The following is a 20437-nucleotide window of genomic DNA, read 5'->3' as shown; positions in this document are numbered from 1 at the left end:
TTGAACCCAGGTCAAGCACATGTAAGCCATGCTCCCTAACTGCTATACTAGAATAGGATACTTTTTTTTATCACTCCTGAAAGAACTCTAGGTTTAATGATAAATGGATTAATTATAAATAGAATGTGTGAGATGTGATGTGAGACTTCAGTGGAGGAGGAAAAGATGGTTTGTCAGTTTGGTCATGTCCTTTCTAGCAGAATGCAGTCCACTTATAATTAGAGCACACACCTAACCTATGGGACTTGACTTTATTGACTGGTGCTGAGAGTAAACTCTAGGCCTACCTTCAGACCACGACCTGGTAGTGTCTATAGAGAGGAACAAGGTCAAATGAACTGGCATGATTCAGACCTCCTCTTCTGAACAACCAAAAATCTTGCCCATTATTTCTTCTCCAGGTGAACTGTCTATGGAGGAGCTGCTGCAGCAGTATGCCGGAGCTTATACTTCTGATGCCTCTGCCCCAGATTCTGGGAGTAGTGACGATGATGATGACGAGGTTGAGGCTAACAGCTTTGACTGTGAACCAGAGGGGACTATAGAAGCTGAAGAAGCTCCTCAAGAGGATAGTAGCAGTCAGTCAGGTGACTAAGTAGCCGGGGGTGGGGGGGTGCTGGGAGGGGCAGGCACTGGACCAAGTATGGTGAGCATCCAGCTTTTGGTTTTGCTTCAGATTCTGGTGAGGAACCAAGTGAGGATGAAGAAGATGAGCATTCAGAGGATGATGAAACAAGTAGTTCACCATCAGAGGAGTCTGAGTCTGATGAATCTGAGGAGTCGCAGTCACAGAGTTCAGCAGATGAAGATGATGATGATGGTGATGATGATGATGATGACTGTGGGGTCGAGTACTTGCTTGCCCGTGATGAAGAGCAGAGTGAAGCAGATGGGGGAAGTGGTCCTCCTACCCCAGGACCCCCCACTTCTCTAGGCCCTAAGAAAGAAATTACTGACATTGCTGCTGCAGCTGAAAGTCTCCAGCCTAAGGGTTACACCTTGGCAACTACCCAGGTATTTCTCTGTCCCAAGTCCTAGTTCTCATATCTTTCTTGTTTCTAAGTGACACATTTCAGATCCACTATAAAACCTCTCTTTCTGCCAGGTAAAGACGCCTATTCCTCTCCTTTTGCGAGGCCAGCTTCGGGAATACCAACACATTGGGTTGGATTGGCTGGTTACCATGTATGAGAAGAAGCTTAACGGCATTCTTGCTGATGAGATGGGGCTAGGCAAGACGATTCAGACTATCTCCCTGCTTGCCCACTTAGCCTGTGAAAAAGGTAACTAGACCAAGAACTTGCTTTTGGGCTTTCTTGACTACGCCTTGGGAAAGTGTTTTTGAATTTTGAGCAACATCCAGTGGTACTTTGGGGGCCACTATATTGTTGGTTCTGGGGGAACATATGATATTGGGGGTGAAGTTCAGAGCTTCTACCTGCAAAGCAGCTTGTAATCTACCCTTTGAGCTATCTTCTTGGGCCCTGGGTAGCTGTGTAGTGGTATCTTCAGCTGAAAGTGGTAAAACTCTTTGCTGTCTCAGTAGCTTTGTTGATACTGGACCTGTATAGAGGCAGTATAGGATTTGAAGACTAACCATTAGGACACAAGTGGTCAGAGTTATTTCTGAGCCTCCATAACCACAAATATTTTGTTTCCTTTTCATTCTCTTGCTGAACAGGTAACTGGGGTCCTCATTTGATCATTGTCCCCACCAGTGTGATGTTGAACTGGGAGATGGAGCTGAAACGTTGGTGTCCCAGCTTTAAAATCCTCACTTACTATGGAGCTCAGAAGGAGAGGAAACTCAAGCGGCAGGTTTGCTCCTCCAAGTGACTACATTTCAAGCCCCTCTTAATAATGTCCTTTCCGGGTTGGAGTGATAGTACAGCAGGTAGGCCCTTGCCTTGCAGTGGCCGACCTGTGTTCTATTCCCTGCATCTCATCTGGTCCCCCGTGCATGCTAGGAGTAATTCTTGAGCACAGCCAGATGTGGCCCAGAATTTAAAAACGAAAAGAAAGTCCTTTCAGGTGACTTCCTGTTAGCTTCATTCTGTTCTTGTGATTTTTTTTTCTTTCAACCTGCTATTTGTCTCTTGAGGACTTTTGCATATCTCTTCTTGACCCTGTCTTTTCTTTCCACCCTCATTTCTGCTGTTTTCTCTTGATACTCAGGGCTGGACCAAGCCCAATGCCTTCCATGTGTGTATCACATCTTACAAGTTGGTGCTGCAGGACCATCAGGCCTTTCGTCGCAAGAACTGGCGCTATCTTATCCTGGATGAGGCTCAGAACATCAAGAATTTCAAGTCACAACGCTGGCAATCACTGCTCAACTTCAACAGGTAGACACGGAAATGTGGATTATGGAAGATTATGGAAGAATTGACTTAGTTTGGAGGGTGTTTCCTAGAAAGGTTGGGACTTACCTTGACCATTTTTCCTAATTTCCTCTATTTACAGCCAGAGGCGCCTACTCCTAACAGGAACTCCATTGCAGAACAGCCTCATGGAGCTGTGGTCCTTGATGCATTTTTTGATGCCCCATGTCTTCCAGTCTCATCGCGAGTTCAAAGAATGGTTCTCTAACCCCCTAACTGGCATGATTGAAGGCAGCCAAGAGTATAATGAAGGTCTAGTCAAACGCCTCCACAAGGTAGAGCCTGTAACAGTTTTTCAAGTGAATTTGGATTGGAGGAAATAAAAGGGGCTATACCCAAAAAATCTTAGGGAAAGGAACTCAGTGATAGGTTGAATGTGCTGGGTTGTAAGGCTGTTGTATTATTAGTGACCAGCCTGTTGCCAAATCGATGCATCTTAGTCATCATTTCACGTGTTCTTTGAATAGATGAACACATTTCATTTCTGTTTTTTGTTTCCTGGCCATACCTGGCAGTGCTCAGGACTTAATCCAGGGTCCATGTTTCAGAGATCACTCCTGTTGGGGCTCAGGGACCATATGGGGTGCTGAGGATTGAAATCAGGTTGGCAACATGGAAAAGTGCCCTGCCCACTGGCTTCTACTTCTTTATTATGTTTTTCTTTATTTTTTTTTTTTGGTAGATGTACCAAAGTTTCATTATTTTTTATTTATTTATTTTTGCTTTTTTGGGTCACACCCAGCAATGCTCAGGGGTTACTCCTGGCTCTGCACTCAGGAATTACTCCTGGCAGTGCTCAGGGCACCATATGGGATGCTGGAATTCAAACCTGGGTCAGCCGCATGCAAGGCAAACGCCCTACCCGCTGTGCTATCACTCCAGCCCCTTTATTTATTTTTTAATTTTTATTAGTGAAACACCATGAGGTATAATTGTAGACTTACAAATTATTATATTTTTCTGATATGGAGTGTTTTATGAATTTCTCGTCCATGAACAGTGGTCGTACTACTCTTTGCTTTTAGTTTTAGTATAGGTACCAGCAAGAATGATACCGCTGATTATTCTCTACTTTGATTTCTTTTTACCTGGTATCTTGTTTTTTGATCCTTTTGTTTAGCTTATATTTACATTCCCCCCTCAACTCCAAAAGTAATATCCTGCATTCTGATCTTTATTTTTTAAAAAGGTACTTTATTTGGGTTATGGGGCCATACTTCGGGGTGCTCAGGGCTTTGTCTTGGTACTGAGCTTAGGGATCACTCCTGACAGGGCTCAGAGAACCATATGGGATACAAGGGATTAAACCCAGTTGGTCGTGTGTAAGGCAAGCACCTTTACCTGCTGTACTTTCACTCTGGCCCCTATTGCTTTTGTGTATGTGTGTGTTGGGGCCACACCCAGTAGTGTTCAGGGGTCACTGCTGGCTCCACATTCAAGAATTTCTCCAGGTTGTATTTGGAGAACTGTATCAGACGCCAGGGATGGAAACTAGGTTGACCACATTCAAGGCGAGTGCCCTACCTAATGCACTATTCCTCTGGCCTTTTGGCCCCTGTTTATTATTTTTTTGATTTTTAAATAATTGTACATCACACACAGCAGTGCTTGGGAGTCATTCCTCGTGGTGGTGCTTGGAATAAGACCATGTTGTGCTTGGGATCGAACCCAGGCCTCTTACTTGCAAGGCATATACCATAGCTCTGGACCTGATTTATACTTTTTTTGTCTCCCGATTTATGGTTTTTTATTTATTTATTTACTTATTTGCTTTTTGGGTCACACCCGGCAATGCACAGGGGTTACTCCTGGCTCTGCACTCAGGAGTTACTCCTGGCGGTGCTCAGGGGACCATATGGGATGCTGGGGATTGAACCCAGGTCGGCCGCGTGCAAGGCAAACATCCTACCCGCTGTGCTATCTCTCCAGTCCCTGATTTATGTATTTTAGACTTACATAGTTCAGAGCCATGAGATGTTGATTCCTGTTCCTCCCCCTTCCCCCTCCCCGTTGTCTGCCACGGAATCAAACCCAGGGCCTCACATATGCAAAGTGCTGTACCACTGAGTTATCCCTGGTCCTGTGGTGATTTTTATAATATAGTCAAATGCTGTGAATAAATAGTCTTTGCGTTTTCTTTTTGTAGTAGTTTCTGGGTCACACCTGACAATGCCTTGGTGGGGCAGCTGCTTTTGGTGGTGCTTGGGGAACCTTGCTGTACTGGGAATTAAAGCTTAGGCTTGAACTCCAGGACTTGTGCCAGCCCTTTGAGCAAATTTCTTCAACCCTTTATATATATATTTTAAGTCTCTTGATTGGGTTTTTGTTTGTTTTAGAGACACATTTAGCAGTGCTCAGGGACTCTGGGCTTGCTGCTTGGGACTCCCGCAGTGTGTCCTGGCCGTGTGTCATGAGGTGCTGATGATTAAATTGGATTTCTGCATGGAAAGCGTACATTCAAGTTGAGCTATATATCTATAGTCTTACCTGATGTATATCTATATATTGCCTTACCTCAGAGACTTCTTAAACTTTTCCACATGCTTGTTTGTGGCCTGTTTTTTTGCCTGAGAAGTACAACATGGGAGAGTCCTATTCCCTACAATTTTTTTAAAACTTTTTGGGTTACACTCGGCAATGCACAGGGGTTACTCCTGGCTTTGGACTCAGGAATTACTCCTGGCAGTGCTCAGGGGACCATATGGGATGCTGAGAATCGAAGCCGGGTCGGCCGCGTGCAAGACACATGCTCTACCTGCTGTGCTATTGCTCCAGCCCCATCCCCTGTTATTTTTTTGGCTTCCTTTTTCTTCATTTTTTTCTCCTGTCTTTTATTATTTGCTTGTCAGCTTGCTAACTTCAGATTTTACCTTCTGAGGTCTCAGATTAGCCTTTTACTTTTCGTAGTGCTGTTATTGCAGTGTTTTTTTTTTTTTTTCAGTCTCTGCTGATTTTACTTTGGTAATCCCATGTTCAAGGCTTACTCCAAGCCCTAAACTCAGGGGTCACTCCTGGTGGTGCTCTGGGAACCATATTAGGGTGCCAGGGATAGAACCTGGGTTGGCTGCATGCAAGTCAAGCACTCTACTCACTGTGCTATCATTCTGGTCCCAATCTTTGTAAACTTGAAGCTTGAAATGTGATTCAAGTTATCTCTTCTGCATAATTGCTCTGACTCCAGCGCTTCATCACTTCCTCTGGTATCATTCTTTTGTCTTTGGTCTTCAGAAGACAGTAAATGCCTTGAGAAGGAGGGCTCGTGTTTTACTAATCTTTGTGTGATTAGTTCTTGAGATACTGCCTGGCTCCATAAGTAGTACTTGATGGGCTAAACCAGGACTTAGTTTAGATTGGAACTAAAGCCCAATCTGAGGTATGGGCTCTAGGGTATACAGTATGGGTTAGATCTACCCCATTCCCCACTGTCAGCTTCCTGCTTATTTATTTTTAGGTTTTGCGGCCTTTTTTGCTCCGGAGAGTTAAGGTGGATGTTGAGAAACAGATGCCTAAAAAGTATGAACACGTTATACGCTGTCGACTCTCCAAGCGCCAACGCTGTCTTTATGATGACTTCATGGCACAGACCACGTAAGGAAGGACTAAGGGTGGGTTGGCCCTGGGGCACTCAAGATGGAAGTGGAAGTCAGAATGCCCCATTTATTTTTCCTTTCTCCCAGAACAAAGGAGACACTAGCCACTGGCCATTTCATGAGCGTCATCAACATTTTGATGCAGCTCCGAAAAGTCTGCAATCATCCAAACTTGTTTGACCCTCGACCTGTTACTTCCCCTTTCATCACCCCAGGCATCTGCTTTAGCACCGCCTCTCTGGTGCTAAGGGCCACTGATGTCCACCCCCTTCAGGTAAGTAAGTCACTTGCAAGGTTATTGGCCTAAGTCTAATCCTCTGTCTCCTTTAGACTAGAGTCTGTCCTTTTGCATTCTCATTTGTCTTTATAACAGTACTATCCTTACTTTGTGGGTACCTAGCCAAGTTAATTATTACTCTCTGATCCTGAGTTTGCATGCCCTTAAACATAAGGTTTGTTAGAACTCTTCTATAGTATGTGAGACTTGTTAATTTTGGAAATGGCTGGCATGTTAAAAATACAGCTGAAAAGAGTGGGCTGTGCAAAGCATGTGGCTGAAGGCCTTGGGTTCAATTCCTGGCACCACATGGTTTCCTTATTACCACCAGGAGTGTCCCCGCTGCAGTAACTTAGAGTAGCCCTCTGAGTATTGCCTGGTGTGACTCAAAAAACAAACAAAAAAAACTATTATTATGATTTCCATTTTCCCCAGTTTTTGGTCCCAGATTACTATTTTTATTATAGCAAATTATACTAACAAATGTCTTATGTGTATACGTGTGTGTGTGTGTGTGTGTGTATATATGTATGTATGCATTATGGCAAATATCTGTAACAAATGTTGTGTGTGTGTATATATGTATGTGTGTGTATATATATATACACATATACATGCATATATATGGGTAACGGGACCCACAACTGGTGGTACTCAGGGCTTATTTTTGGCACTGTACTCAGGGAGCTCTTCTGGAGGTGCTCAGGGGACCTTTTGGGGTGCCGAGGAATTGAACCTGGATCAGCCACAGTGAGCTCCCTACCTGCTGTACTCTCTGGCCCATTCAGGACTTTTTTTTATATTAACAGACTCATCCATAGCCATTAACTCCTAACTATTGGGAAGGAAAGAGTGTACAGCAGGCAGAGTGTTTGTTTTGTACATGGCCAACTGGGTTCAATCCCCAAGACCCTAGGCACCACTAGGACTGATCTTGGAGCACAGAGCTCTGAACACCAACTGGTATGGCCCCAAAACAAATATAAAAAATTACTAACTCTCCTTTCTCACTCCATCTTTTCCTTCCCAGCCCTTGATGGCCACTATACTACTTTTTTGTCTTTATACTTACAAGGCAGAATTCAGGGTCAGAGAGGTAGTATAGAGGATAGGGTGCTTGCCTCACATGCGGCAGACTGAGGTTTGCTGCAGACTCTGGTTCGATTCCTGGCATCCTTTTATGGTCCCCTGAGCACCACCAGGAATGCTTCCTGAGAGCAGAGCCAGTATTAACCCTTGAGCATTGGTGGGTATGACCCAAAATAACCAAGTAGTACTCCACTCAGTTTGTCTTTAAGATTCATCCATGTTAAGAATTTTCTTATTATATCTCAGTGATAGTCATTTATACATATAATTGATATACATTGCAAATAAGTGGTTGACTCATACATGGATTTTTTCAGTGGGTTCTGTATGGTGGGTTCACTTATGAATATAGAACCTATGGATATGAAGGACAAACCTAAAGAAACTTGAGCATCTGCATTTTCTCAGGGATGGGGAACCTGAAGCCAATCCCCAAAAATATCAAGGGAGACTAGTTTTGTTTTTGTTTTGGTTTGAGTTATTACTGGCTCGGTGCTTAGGGGACTTTGAGGTGCTAAGGATCGAATTTGGGGTTCTTGCTTATAAAACATGGGATTGCTCTTTGAGTTGCCTTATCAGATCCTATTGTTAAATTTTGAGGGAGTTAAATGTTATTCCAAGTTATTTGTATGAGGATGGGAGGGTGCCATATATGGTGGTGCTCAGTATAGCACCTGACTTCTTTCTAGTTCTGCATTCATGGATCACTGCTGGTAGGGCTTGAGGGACCATGTGGCACGCTTGGGATTGAACCTAGGTCACCTGCACGCTAGTCAAATGCCTTATCTACTGTACTTACACTCTGGCCTCCTCGAGGTACTTTGTAAGCTTTTTCTTTTTTCTCTTTTGAGAGGGTGGCTTCCATAAAGTCCTGGGACTCAATGACCACTTCAGGTTCTACTCTGCCAACTGGATCATGCAGTTCTTTCTAGGATCTGTGGGGCCTGAGGATGTGAAGTTACCTGGGCCTAGTGGTGCTCTCAGGCTCTTCTAGTTGTGCTCTGGGGCCATGTGTGGCGTTTGAACTCAGGCTGTTGCTGATAAAGATCACCCACCCCTCTCCCTGACCCCTACGCTATGCTTTTGAACCACACCCAGTGGTTCTTTATTGCTCACAGCTCAGTATTCTGAGCTCACTCCTGATGGTACTTAGGTTTTTGTTTTGGACCACACCCAACAGTACTAAGGGTTTACTCCTGACTGCTCTTAGGGATCACTTCTGGTGGGCTTAGGGGACTGTGTGGGGTGCAGGGGATTGATCCTGGGTCAGTTGTGTGCAAGGCCATTGCTTAACCCACTATAATATTGCTCTGGCCCCAACTCCCAGTGGTACTTAGACTGAGACTCAAACTCAAACCCAGGACAACTGCATGCAAAACTGTACTCCAACCCCTCACACTTTTCTTCCTGAATTGATAGTCCCAAAGGATTAAACCAAGGTGTCGCAGATGGGAGGGATGTATTCTGTTCACTGAACCACATCTCACCCCTGTACTTTTTGAGGGATCCATATACTACAGTACTTGGAGGACAAATCTGCGCTCTGGCTTGTAGAGTTATCTCTCTTGCACCCTGCCTACCTAGAGTTGGGTTATTTTGTTGTTGGAGGAGTTATTTTTATGCTGGATGCTAATACTATCGCATATACATACACATTTGTAAATTCTGTTTTGTTCTGTGGGTTACATATCATATAATACGAGCTTATCCGATAATCTTCTCTGTTATTTTACTGTTTTTTCTATCTTCCAAGAAATAATCACATTGGTCCTTTGACTATTCACTGAACCACGTCTCTAGCCCCCGTACTTACAGTGTGTGTGTGTTTCCCTCCTGTTACAGCGAATAGACATGGGTCAGTTCGATCTTATTGGCCTGGAGGGTCGTGTCTCTAGGTATGAGGCGGACACATTTCTGCCCCGACACCGCCTATCCCGCCGGGTATTATTAGAAGTCGCTACTGCTCCTGACCCCCCACCCCGGCCCAAGCCAGTCAAGATGAAAGTCAACAGGTACCAAGGCTGAAAAATTAGGGGATGGGTTTCTAGATAATGTATTGATAGGACTTGGGGTGGAAAATAAAGAATTGAAATAAGGCTGATGTTTATATGCGATAAATGCATGGCACTATGAAGGGGTTGGGGGACAGAATATTAAAAAATGGGGGGGCCAGAGTAAATAGACATTGATTATTTCTCCTTTCTCTTTGGTGCTGTTGGTTACCAAATTTTTTCCCCTCTTTGGGTATTTTACTTTTTCCCCTTTGCTTTTATAATCTTGTCTTTCTGCCTCATCTTCCCCATTCTTGATCTTTTTTTCACTCCTACACCCTATTTTCGCTTCCTCTCAAACCTCACCCTCCTGTCTTATTTTTTCCTCAAAGGATGCTGCAGCCAGTGCCCAAGCAAGAAGGCCGGACAGTGGTGGTAGTGAACAGCCCAAGAACCGCTGTGGGCCCTGTACCAGTCCGACCTCCTCCAGGCCCTGAGCTCTCAGCCCAACCCACCCCTGGCCCAACTCCTCCAGTACTGCCAGCACCACTGATGGTATCGGCTTCGCCTGTTGGGCCCCCACTTATTCCGGCATCCCGGCCCCCTGGCCCAGTTTTATTACCCCCACTACAGCCAAACAGTGGATCTTTACCCCAGGGTGAGTTGCAAGGGAGCTAAGATACTGGCGGGCGGGGGCGAGGGGGGGGGTGTTACATGAGGTATATTTTTTAGATTGGGATTTAATAATTACTGAAATAAAAGGAATGAAGATGAATGTGGGTGTTGGAGTTGCTGGAAGGGAGGCTGGATGCTTTTGAGAACAGACTAAGGCTCTAGTTGGATCATTTTGACAGGTGTTTGTTTTGTGTCCACAGTGTTGCCATCCCCTCTAGGGGTTTTGAGTGGTACCTCACGACCTCCCACACCAACCTTGTCCCTGAAACCCTCCCCACCCGCCCCTGTTCGCCTGAGCCCTGCCCCACCACCAGGCTCCTCTAGCCTATTAAAACCCCTGACAGTGCCACCAGGATACACCTTCCCAGCTGCCCCTGCCACTACCACGCCTACCACCACGGTCACGGCTCCCAGTACAGCAGTGCCAGCTCCGGGTCCTGCACCTCAGCGCCTCATCCTGTCTCCTGATATGCAAGCTCGCCTCCCCTGTGAGTTCCCAGGGATCTGTGAGGGTTTGGGAATTGAGATTGAGAAAGTTAAGCTGCAGAGCTGGAGAAGAAGTTGGAGAAAGTGACTATATTAATATAAGCAACTCACAGATATTAGCTATTTTGTCATACATTGGTAGTTCAGGATCAACTAATAGCTCTCACAAAGTTCAGTCTCGAGGATGTAACAGATGAGTGGTAAGTCTGGTGGTAGAAATTGGGGTGAAAGGGCAGTCTAGAAGAGGGTGTTGATTGTGGTGCTAGATTCTTCAGAGGATGTAAAGGAGTTTGCCAGGTACACAGTGGATTGGAAGGAGAGTAGCATGCCAAAAGGTCAAGATTGAGTATGTTCACGCCAGATAAACTGGGAGGAAGTTATGGAAGAACTAGAGATTTGTGGCATTTAGCAGAATGAATCATGAGTCCTTTTACATGAGTCCTTTCTTTGTAGCAGGTGAAGTGGTCAGCATCGGGCATTTGGCCTCACTGGCACAACGTCCAGTGGCTAGCGCAGGGGGAAGCAAACCTCTCACCTTCCAAATCCAGGGCAACAAGCTGACTTTGACTGGTGCCCAGGTGCGCCAGCTTGCTGTGGGGCAGCCCCGCCCGCTGCAAAGTAGGTAAAACCCACCCCCTGTCCTGCCTTTTTCCTCCTCTTCCTCAGTCCCTTGTTTTGTGGCTTTTTTCAGATGTCAGCTTTTATGTTTCTTTTCCTAGCTTTTGGTGGGTGGGGCCAAGAGGAAAGGTTGGATGGGTTCTTTATTTAAAAAAAAAAGCATTTTAGGCATTTAGAGAAGTCATCCCCTCTGTTTCTTTACCTTTTCTCTTGCCTTTGCCTCTGTCCTCCTTCGGCTGATAGCTGCTTCTCTCTCTTTCTCTCTCTTTCCTTAACTCAGGGAATGTGGTGCACCTGGTGTCAGCAGGGGGGCAGCACCACCTCATCAGCCAGCCTGCCCATGTGGCCCTCATCCAGGCCGTGGCCCCGACCCCTGGCCCTACCCCTGTCTCTGTGCTGCCTTCTTCGACCCCCAGCACCACCCCTGCCCCTACTGGCCTCAACCTTCCGCTTGCTGCTAACCAGGGTGAGGCTCTTGGCCTTCCTACTTAGTCCTTGCTGGCCTTGGTCCTTCAGGCATGCCCTGGGCTGCTATCTGTCTAGCCTTCCCTCTGTTGTTTTCCCTTGCCAGTTATCTCTAGTATTTGTCTGCTACCCTCTCCTGCCCCTGGACTTCTTCCATCCTTTGGGTCTCTTGTTTCTTTTCTACCTTTCCCTCAATGTAGCTTCCTCTTGCAGTGCCACCAACCATGGTGAATAATACAGGCGTGGTGAAGATTGTTGTGAGACAGGCACCTCGGGACGGACTGACTCCTGTTCCTCCTTTGGCTCCAGCACCTCGGCCTTCAGGTTCTGGGCTTCCATCTGTGTTGACTCCACGTCCCACGTTAACCCCTGGTCGGCTACCCACACCCTCTCTGGGTGCTGCCCGGGCTTCCATACCCACGTCCACTCTGGTGAGGCCCCTTCTGAAGTTGGTTCACAGTCCTTCGCCTGAAGTCAGTGGTGAGTCCAGTCGGCTAAGGCCAGAGAAATTACTTCTAGGAATGGAGATAGGGTCACGCCAAGGGTTTCTTAACCATAATCTCATTAATCAACATAGTGACTTGATTTCATAGCAGACCCCAGAGCAGGACTGCCTGAGCTCTAACCTAACTTCAAAATGGATATGGGGAGCTTGGGAGATAGTACAAGGTTATAGTGTTTCCCTTGTACTTGGCTGACCTGGGTTTGATCCGCAGCACTGCCCAATGTGATCCCTGTGCACCACCTGGTGTGACCCAAAGGAAACAAAACCAAACAAAATAGAGTTATTGGCACGTGGGTGGGAAAGAAAATAGAAGATTCCTTGAATCTTTGACATCATGATATGGGAGTAAAAGTTTTCTGGGTGTTAGTTTGGGAGTATGGGAAAGAGTGGAATAATGAAATAAAAAGAGTCAAAGAATTCTTTGGTCAATTCCTTCTTTGTTTTCCACAGTTTCAGCACCTGGAGCTTCTCCCTTGACGATCTCATCTCCTCTGCCTGGGCCAGCCTCTTCTCCAATGCCCGTTCCCAATTCCTCTCCACTGGCCAGTCCTGTGTCCTCAGTTCCAGTGTCATCTTCACTGCCCATCTCTGTCCCCACCACACATCCTGCCCCAGCCTCAGCTCCACTCACCATCCCCATCTCATCCCCCTTACCTGTTTCGGCTTCCGGGCCAACCCTGTTGAGCAGTGTGACTCCAACACTGGCACCTGTTGTATCAGCATCTCCTGGACCCTCTTTGGCACCAGTTGGGGCTTCCCCGTCAGCATCAACCTTGGCTCTTGGTTTGGCCACAACTCCATCCATATCTCCGTCTCAGGCTTCGGCTCACCCTTTATTGTTGGCTCCAGCTTCTTCACATGTTCCAGGATTGAACTCAGCCGTGGCCACAGCGTGTTCACCTGTCCTGGTGCCAGCCTCAGCTTTGGCCAGTTCTTTTCCTGCAGCTCCAACTCCTGCTCCAGCTCAGACTTCCCTTCTGACTTCAACACCCTCAGCGTCTCAGGCCTTAGCCACCTCACTGGCTCCCATGGCTGCTCCACCGACAGCAATCCTGGCTACTCCAGCTCCTACTCTGACTCCTCTTTCAGTTTTGGCTCCACCACAGACTTCAGTTCCGGTTTTGGCTTCCTCGTCTACACCAGGAACTCCTTTAGCCTCAGCTTCTTCGCTAGTTACAGCCTCGACTCCTCCTTTGTTGGCTCCATCATCAACTCAAACTATGGTACCAGCCCCAGTTCCGTCAGCTATTCCGAGCCCTGCTTCGACACAGACACTGACCTTGGCCCCAGCTTTGACATCCCCTCTTGGCAGTTCGTCTCCATCTCAGACACACTCATTGGGAACAGGGAACCCCCAGGGAGCCTTTTCAGCTCAGACCCTGTCATTGACTCCTGCATCATCCCTAGTACCAACTCCAGCTCAGACGTTGTCTTTGGCACCAGGACCACCACTTGGTCCCACTCAGACGCTATCTCTGGCTTCCCCACCCCCTCTGGCTCCAGCTTCTCCAATGGGCTCAGCACCAGCTCACACACTGACTTTGGCTCCAGTATCATCATCATCATCATCATCATCATCATCATCTTCTTCGCTCATGGCTCCAGCTTCAGTGCAGACACTGACCTTGAGCCCTGCTCCAGTTTCGATGCCTACCTTGAGCCCAGCTGCAGCTCAGACTCTAGCACTGGCTCCAGTCTCAACACAGGTCCCAGCTTCCCAGGCATCTTCCCTTGTGGTTTCGGCTTCTGGAGCAGCTCCCTTGCCTGTCACCATGGTATCTCGGCTGACTGTTCCCAAGGATGAGCCTGAAACATTGACATTGCGCTCTGGTCCCCCTAGCCCTCCCTCCACTGCTACCTCGTTCAGTGGTCCCCGGCCTCGACGCCAGCCCCCACCACCACCTCGTTCCCCTTTCTATCTGGTAAGTTTTATTGTCTCAAAAGTTTGGGATCAGGATGTTGGATGATTTGGGTGTGTTCGTAGAGTGACAGGTATGGAATATAACATCAGTTTGCTTTGGTAAAGGATAAAGCTTAGTTTTGTGACCCTACTACTTAGCGCCATTCAACTAATTCTCTTCACTAGGTTTGTACTCTTGATTTTTTTTTGGGGGGGGGTCCACACTGGGCAATGCTTAGGTTAGTCCTGGCTCTGCACTTAAGAATCACTCCTGGTAATGGTTTGGGGACCATTTGGAATGCTAAGGAACAAACCTCAGTCATCCGTGTACAAGGCAAACACCCTGCCCTCTGTACCCTACCCCTAGGATTATGTTCTTATACTTGTAAAATAGGCATTAATTCATTTTTCAAGGGGTAATTGAGTATCTTGTGTACCTCCCACCCCACCCCACCCTGGCCTTGAGTGTTGTGGGGGTGCTCAGGGTTTAGGGTCATATCCATAAGGGCAGGAGCCCAATGGATATGACCCAACTCAGTGCCAAGGACTAAACTTAAGCCACCAACAAGCAAAGCATAAGCTCTAGTCTTTTAACCATCTCCCCAGCTTCCTAATATGCTTTTACTTTTTCTTTGCGGGGGGGGTAATGTCAGGGGGCTCAGGAGGCCTAGGGGTATCTCCTGATAGTTCTTGGCCGACTACCTCCTGATAGTTCTTGGCCAACTTAGCCAGTAGTTCAGTGCAAGAGCTCTGTGGTGCTTGGAATCTAACCAGGGCTGGTTGCATGCAAGGCTGTGGCATTTGCCTTAATTCCTGCATTGAGATGTGCTTTTGAAAAGTTAATTAAGTGCCTTATTATGGGTCTCCTGGTTTTTCTTTTGAATTAGTCTCTATTTTACAGACCACTAAGTGTTAGGCTACACACAACTTAGAACACAAATGTGCTGATTTCTTTGTTTACCCCCTCCCCCACTCAAGATATATTTGAGTCTAAGAGAAGGAATGACTGCATGGAGTATAGTTCCCTAATAAATTTGAGCCTCAGCTGAACAGAGAGTACAGGGGTTAAGATACTTGCCTTTTTGGGGCTGGCGTGATAGTAACAACAGATAGGGCGCTTGCCTTGCATGTGGCCAACCTGGCTTTGATTCCCAGCGCTCCAAATGACCCCCTGAGCCCACAAGGAATGATCCTTGAGCCCCACTAGGTGTGGCCCAAAAATAAACAAAAATTGCCTTCATGACTTTATCTCATGGTGATTCAATTTAAAAAATAAAATGAAAACACCTGCCTTATATACAGCTAACCCTGGTGGTATCACACATCCGTGAACACTGCTGGGTTTAGCCCCAGTCACTCCTATTCCCTCATAAAGATCATGAGTTCTCTCACTTGGATTGTTATTTATTGTCTTTTGTTTTTTTCCTTAACTCCAAGGAGATTAAAACTCTGTTCCATGTTGATTCATTTTTGCAGTCTCTTTCTCCCAACCCCCCTACCCCGCCATATATATATATAGTTGTGTAACTCAGGTTAAATCCAGGAACAGTTAATCTGCAGAATTACTAGTAAGTAGGATCTAGTGAGACTCGACCATTTTATCTTTCTCACTGTTACTCTTAGATCCGTTACGCTTAGTTCAGTTTGGTCTTTTAATAACTGGTTGGTCTGATTTGTTGAAAATAAAGACTACTTAGATCTAGCCCACTGGTGGGGTAACCTATGAATAGTCTGCTAAAGTTTTATTATCTTGTCAATAAAGTAAGAGCTGTGTGGCAAATGATTCTTTAATTTTTTTTCCCTTTTTGGGTCACACCCAGCAATGCTCAGGGGTCACTCCTGGCTGTAGCACTCAGGAATTACTCCTGGCAGTGCTTGGGGGACCATCTGGGATGCCGAGGATCGAACCTGGGTCGACCACTTGCAAGGCAAATGCCCTACCCACTGTGCTGTCACTCCGGCCCCCTGATTTTTTAATTTTATATTTAAGGTTTGGGGCCACAGCTGGCCGTGTTCACTGCCTACTCTGTCCTCTCAGACATTGGGAGTTCATATGTTATGCTGGGGATCGAACCTAGTTTGGCTTCGTGCAGGGAAGGGCCTTCCCTGCTATTTGGCCAAACACTTTTTTTTTTCCTTAGCAGTTTGAGATATAAGTGACATACCACACAGTTCACCCATTTAAAATGAACAGATCTAGGCTGGAGCAATAGCACAGCGGGTAGGGCATTTGCTTTGCATGCGGCCGACTCAGGTTCGATTCCCAGCGTCCCTTATGGTCCCCTGAACACAGCCAGGAGTAATTAATGAGTGCAGAGCCAGGAGTAACCCCTGTGCATTGCCAGGTATAACCCAAAAAGAAAAAAAAAATTCAACAGTTCTGTGACTTTTACTATGTTCACTGAGTTGTGCATCACCACTGTTTTAGAATATGACATGCCTTCCAAAAAAACCTCGTTCCCAAACTCATTCTCCATTTCTTCCATCCCTCTAGTTCTAAGCTACCTCTGACAACACTTTGTCTCTATAGAGTTTCCTATGGTGTCACATATGTATGGTCTTTTGGGGCTAGTTTGATAGTACAGATGTTAGGGCACTTGCTTTACATGTGGCCAATCAAGTTTTGATCCCTGGCATCCTGTATGGATTGAGCACCACCAGGAGCAATTACTGAATACAGAGCCAGGAGTAAGCTTGAGTATTGCCAAGCATGACCCAAAACTATTAACTTTATTTTTAAAAAGTGTGTGTGTGTGTGTGTGTGTGTGTATGTGGTCTTTTGCAATTGACCGACTTTTTGGAAGTTCATGTTATGTATCAGTGGTATCGCTATTGAGTAATCCATTGAATTGTGGTCTTTTGTAATTGACCGACTTTTTGGAAGTTCATGTTATGTATCAGTGGTATCGCTATTGAGTAATCCATTGAATTGATATATCACATTAGTTTTTTGAGGGGTGGAGGTATTCATGGGCCCACCAGAGCTATACCTGATGTAGGGGATTGAACCCAGGGCTTCACACATGCAAAACAAGTACTCTACCTTTTGTGTCACATCCTCAACCTGTAATATATCAACTGCATTGGATATATTCGTCAGTTGTTTAGGGACATTTGACTTATTCCTACTTCATGGCTATTATGAATAATGTTGATATAAATTTATAAAATTTTGTTTATCATTTATAGTCATTGCGTAAACTAGGTATGAAATTACTTGAGGTTATACATTGTTTACATATAGTGATTGTATTCTAACCATTTAAGGTACTATCATACTTTAAGTGACTTTATTATTTTTACTTTCTGACTTTCTTGTTACAGGTTATCTACTTTTATTCTGACCTTGTTAATTTGGCTTTTTATTATAGCTATCCTACTGGATGTGAAATAGTATTTGATCGTGGTGTTTTTTGTTTTGCTTTGGTTTTTGGACCACACCCAGCTGTGTTGCAGGGCTTCACCTGGCTCTTGATGGGGCTTAGTTCTGTAGTTTCACTGGCTCTTCTCATGGTGTTTTGTGTTTTTTGTTTTTTGTTACTAGGCCTCCCTAATAGTTGAGGGCCATCATGGATACACCTAAAAGTCCTCAGAATTCTGGCTGTGTGGTACAGTGCATGTACTCTTACCTCTTTTCTCTCTGTGGACCTATCTTGTTTGATTTTTTTTCTCCTGATTGTTAATAATACGGATTTTTTTTCCAGTGGTTGCTGCCATTTTGTATCTTTTTAAAAGCAAGGTCTGTTTATATTCTTTTTTTTTTTTTAATCCAGCTTCTTTATTTTAAAATTACTGAAGTGGGTTTTTTTCCTTTTTTAACAAATGTATTTTGGATACTAGTTTCTTTCCAGATATTTGACTTGGAAAAATTTTTCTCCTTGGTACTATTTTTACAAGCTGATCTATATTGATTATTCCTTCTGTTAGGATTCTTCCTTCCTCACTTAGAGCCAAGAAGTCAAGCTAAGGTAGCAGCCAAGAAAGATTTTCGGCTATTAATTTTTGTCAGGACATTCCCCTGGGCTCCAATCTCCATTCTTTTTGGGGGGGGGGTCACACTTGGCGATGCACAGAGGTTACTCCTGGCTTTGCACTCAGGAATTACTCCTGACAGTGCTCAGGGGGCCATATGGGATGCTGTGGATTGATCTCGGGTGGACCACATGCAAGGAAAACACCCTACCCGCTGTGTTATTGCTCCAGCCTCCCCATTATTCTTTCTTTTTTTTCTTTTTTTCTTTTTTGCTTTTTGGGTCACACCCAGCGATGCACAGGGATTACTTCTGGCTCTGCACTCAGGAATCAACCCTGGCGGTGCTCAGGATACCATATGGGATGCTGGGAATCGAACCCAGGTCAGCTGCGTGCAAGGCAAACACCCTACCCTCTGTGCTATTGCTCCAGCCCCTCCATTATTCTTTTAACAGGTTTTGAGCACCTACTTTGCCAGATGCTGAATAGATACTGGGTGATTTTAGTGAACAAGATCAGATATGGCTTATTGAGTTCTCAGTTTTGCAAGAGGACTGTCAAAGAGTCACAAAGATGTAATAGTTATATTATAAAAATGCTTATATGCTAAGTACTGTAACGAAAAGTTCTTTTTTAGCCTGTGAAACTAGAAGTACAAATGGGAAAGGATTGTGTCAAAATTACAGATTTTGTTTGCCAGGATATTCCCTTCTCATTCTGGTTAGGTAGTCAGATTCTACCTCATTCCATACTGAACCCTACATTTAATTAGCTACTTCGAGTCAGGTTCTGTGGTTTGAGGAGGCTTTTAAATAATTGTTACAAGATAAATCAGCTTGAGCAGTGTGGAATTAAATATTATTTAGGAAAATTTTTGCAAGTCATATATCAGCATGTTGGATATGTGGATCTTAATTTTGAATAGTTAGGTACTCTATTTTGAGAAAAATCAGCTTTTTCTTAGAAGTTACTTCAATTAATATTTTGTAAAAGAAATAACTCCCTAATGGTAGTTATTACTACTAATTGCATATAATTATAATTTTGTGGTTTCCTTAGAGTTTTGGAGGAACTGTCAGGTTTTCTGTAAGAAGACTGATTGTGGTGGTGTTTTTTTATCCTCTTCATTCTTTTATCCCCAGGACTCTCTGGAGGAAAAGCGGAAGCGACAGCGGTCTGAACGCCTGGAACGGATTTTCCAACTTAGCGAGGCTCATGGGGCCCTGGCACCCATGTATGGAACTGAAGTCCTGGATTTCTGTACCCTGCCCCAACCTGTTGCCAGTCCTATCGGCCCTCGTTCTCCTGGCCCCAGCCACCCCACCTTTTGGACTTATACTGAAGCTGCCCGTCAGGCTGTACTGTTTCCCCAGCAACGACTAGACCAGCTATCAGAAATCATTGAGAGGTTGGCAGGGCTAAGTACTAATGGGAAGCGGGTCTCGGGACCTCAGTGGATATAGTAGTTAAGGCTGGTGAAGGTGCTACCTTTTGGAAACTTTCAGAATTTTCTTTCTCATACTGTTTTCCTTTTTCCTTTTGCAGGTTCATCTTTGTCATGCCTCCTGTGGAGGCACCTCCCCCTTCCCTGCATGCCTGCCACCCACCTCCTTGGCTGGCCCCACGTCAGGCAGCCTTCCAGGAGCAATTGGCTTGTGAGCTCTGGCCCCGGGCTCGTCCTTTGCACCGTATTGTGTGTAATATGCGCACCCAGTTTCCTGACTTGAGGCTTATCCAGTATGATTGTGGTGAGTTCACTGACCAATAAGGATATCTTAATCTCTTTTTCTGGTATTATGGATTTCATTAAATATTAGATTTTTATATTATACTTATAGGTAAGATGGACAAATGCAGGCCATATGATGGATCCATGGTATTCATAAATTTCATTTTGATAAAAATTGAGAATGAGTGCTGCTAACCTATTTATTCAGTGACTTATTTTATGGCCATCTATTACATTTTGTTAATATTTTGGAATGTACTGGCAAGTGGAAATAACAGAGCACAGTGTTTTCACATCTATGGGGAAAGGTGTATGTTATACTTGACTACATTGGTAATAAGTTGTGGAGAAAGATAAGAATACTTGTTAAGAAGATGCATTATTTGCAGATAACAAGAAACCAGTAGACAAGAGCATTTATTTTTACTTAATAGCAAATTCTGGGAATGATTTTTTTTTTCCCTTTTTGGGTCACACCCGGCGATACTCAGGGGTAAGTCCTGGCTCTGCACTCAGCAGTCATTCCTGGGGGTGTTGTACCAGGCTCAGGGGACCATATGGGATTCCGGGAATCGAACCCGGGTCAGCTATGTACAAGGCAAACAAACACCATACCTGGTGTATTATTACTCCGGCTACCAGGAATAATGATTTTTAACTGATTCAGTAGCTTAGATAAGTTGTCTTCTTGTGAATTCAGGAACTTTAGGTTTTTCTACCTTGTCTTCTCTTAACTTTCATCTTTTATCTTAATAATGC

The 20437-nt window shown here is 45.1% G+C and overlaps 1 protein-coding gene across 4 annotated transcripts in view; it reads left to right on the top strand.

Annotated features, from left to right (window-relative positions):
* The window catches only part of SRCAP (Snf2 related CREBBP activator protein), a 42690-nt gene that overhangs the window by 11914 nt on the left and 10339 nt on the right, over positions 1-20437 (top strand). For 2 of the 4 annotated variants that reach the window (XM_056137695.1, XM_056137697.1), the window contains exons 11-27: positions 402-587; positions 677-1014; positions 1106-1283; positions 1682-1818; positions 2176-2345; positions 2464-2656; positions 5833-5969; positions 6059-6245; positions 9180-9349; positions 9721-9986; positions 10204-10491; positions 10943-11107; positions 11388-11573; positions 11786-12052; positions 12528-13999; positions 19092-19357; positions 19495-19697. In XM_056137695.1, the coding sequence (XP_055993670.1) occupies positions 402-587; positions 677-1014; positions 1106-1283; positions 1682-1818; positions 2176-2345; positions 2464-2656; positions 5833-5969; positions 6059-6245; positions 9180-9349; positions 9721-9986; positions 10204-10491; positions 10943-11107; positions 11388-11573; positions 11786-12052; positions 12528-13999; positions 19092-19357; positions 19495-19697 (4809 nt within the window). The remainder of the gene's footprint in view (positions 1-401; positions 588-676; positions 1015-1105; positions 1284-1681; positions 1819-2175; positions 2346-2463; positions 2657-5832; positions 5970-6058; positions 6246-9179; positions 9350-9720; positions 9987-10203; positions 10492-10942; positions 11108-11387; positions 11574-11785; positions 12053-12527; positions 14000-19091; positions 19358-19494; positions 19698-20437) is intronic. The other 2 variants (XM_056137698.1, XM_056137699.1) reach the window with 2 other exon arrangements.

This window comes from Sorex fumeus, unplaced genomic scaffold (assembly GCF_029834395.1).
Source record: "Sorex fumeus unplaced genomic scaffold, SorFum_2.1 ptg000126l, whole genome shotgun sequence".
NCBI lineage: Eukaryota > Metazoa > Chordata > Mammalia > Eulipotyphla > Soricidae > Sorex > Sorex fumeus.
This window is presented reverse-complemented; position numbering and strand designations above follow the sequence as displayed.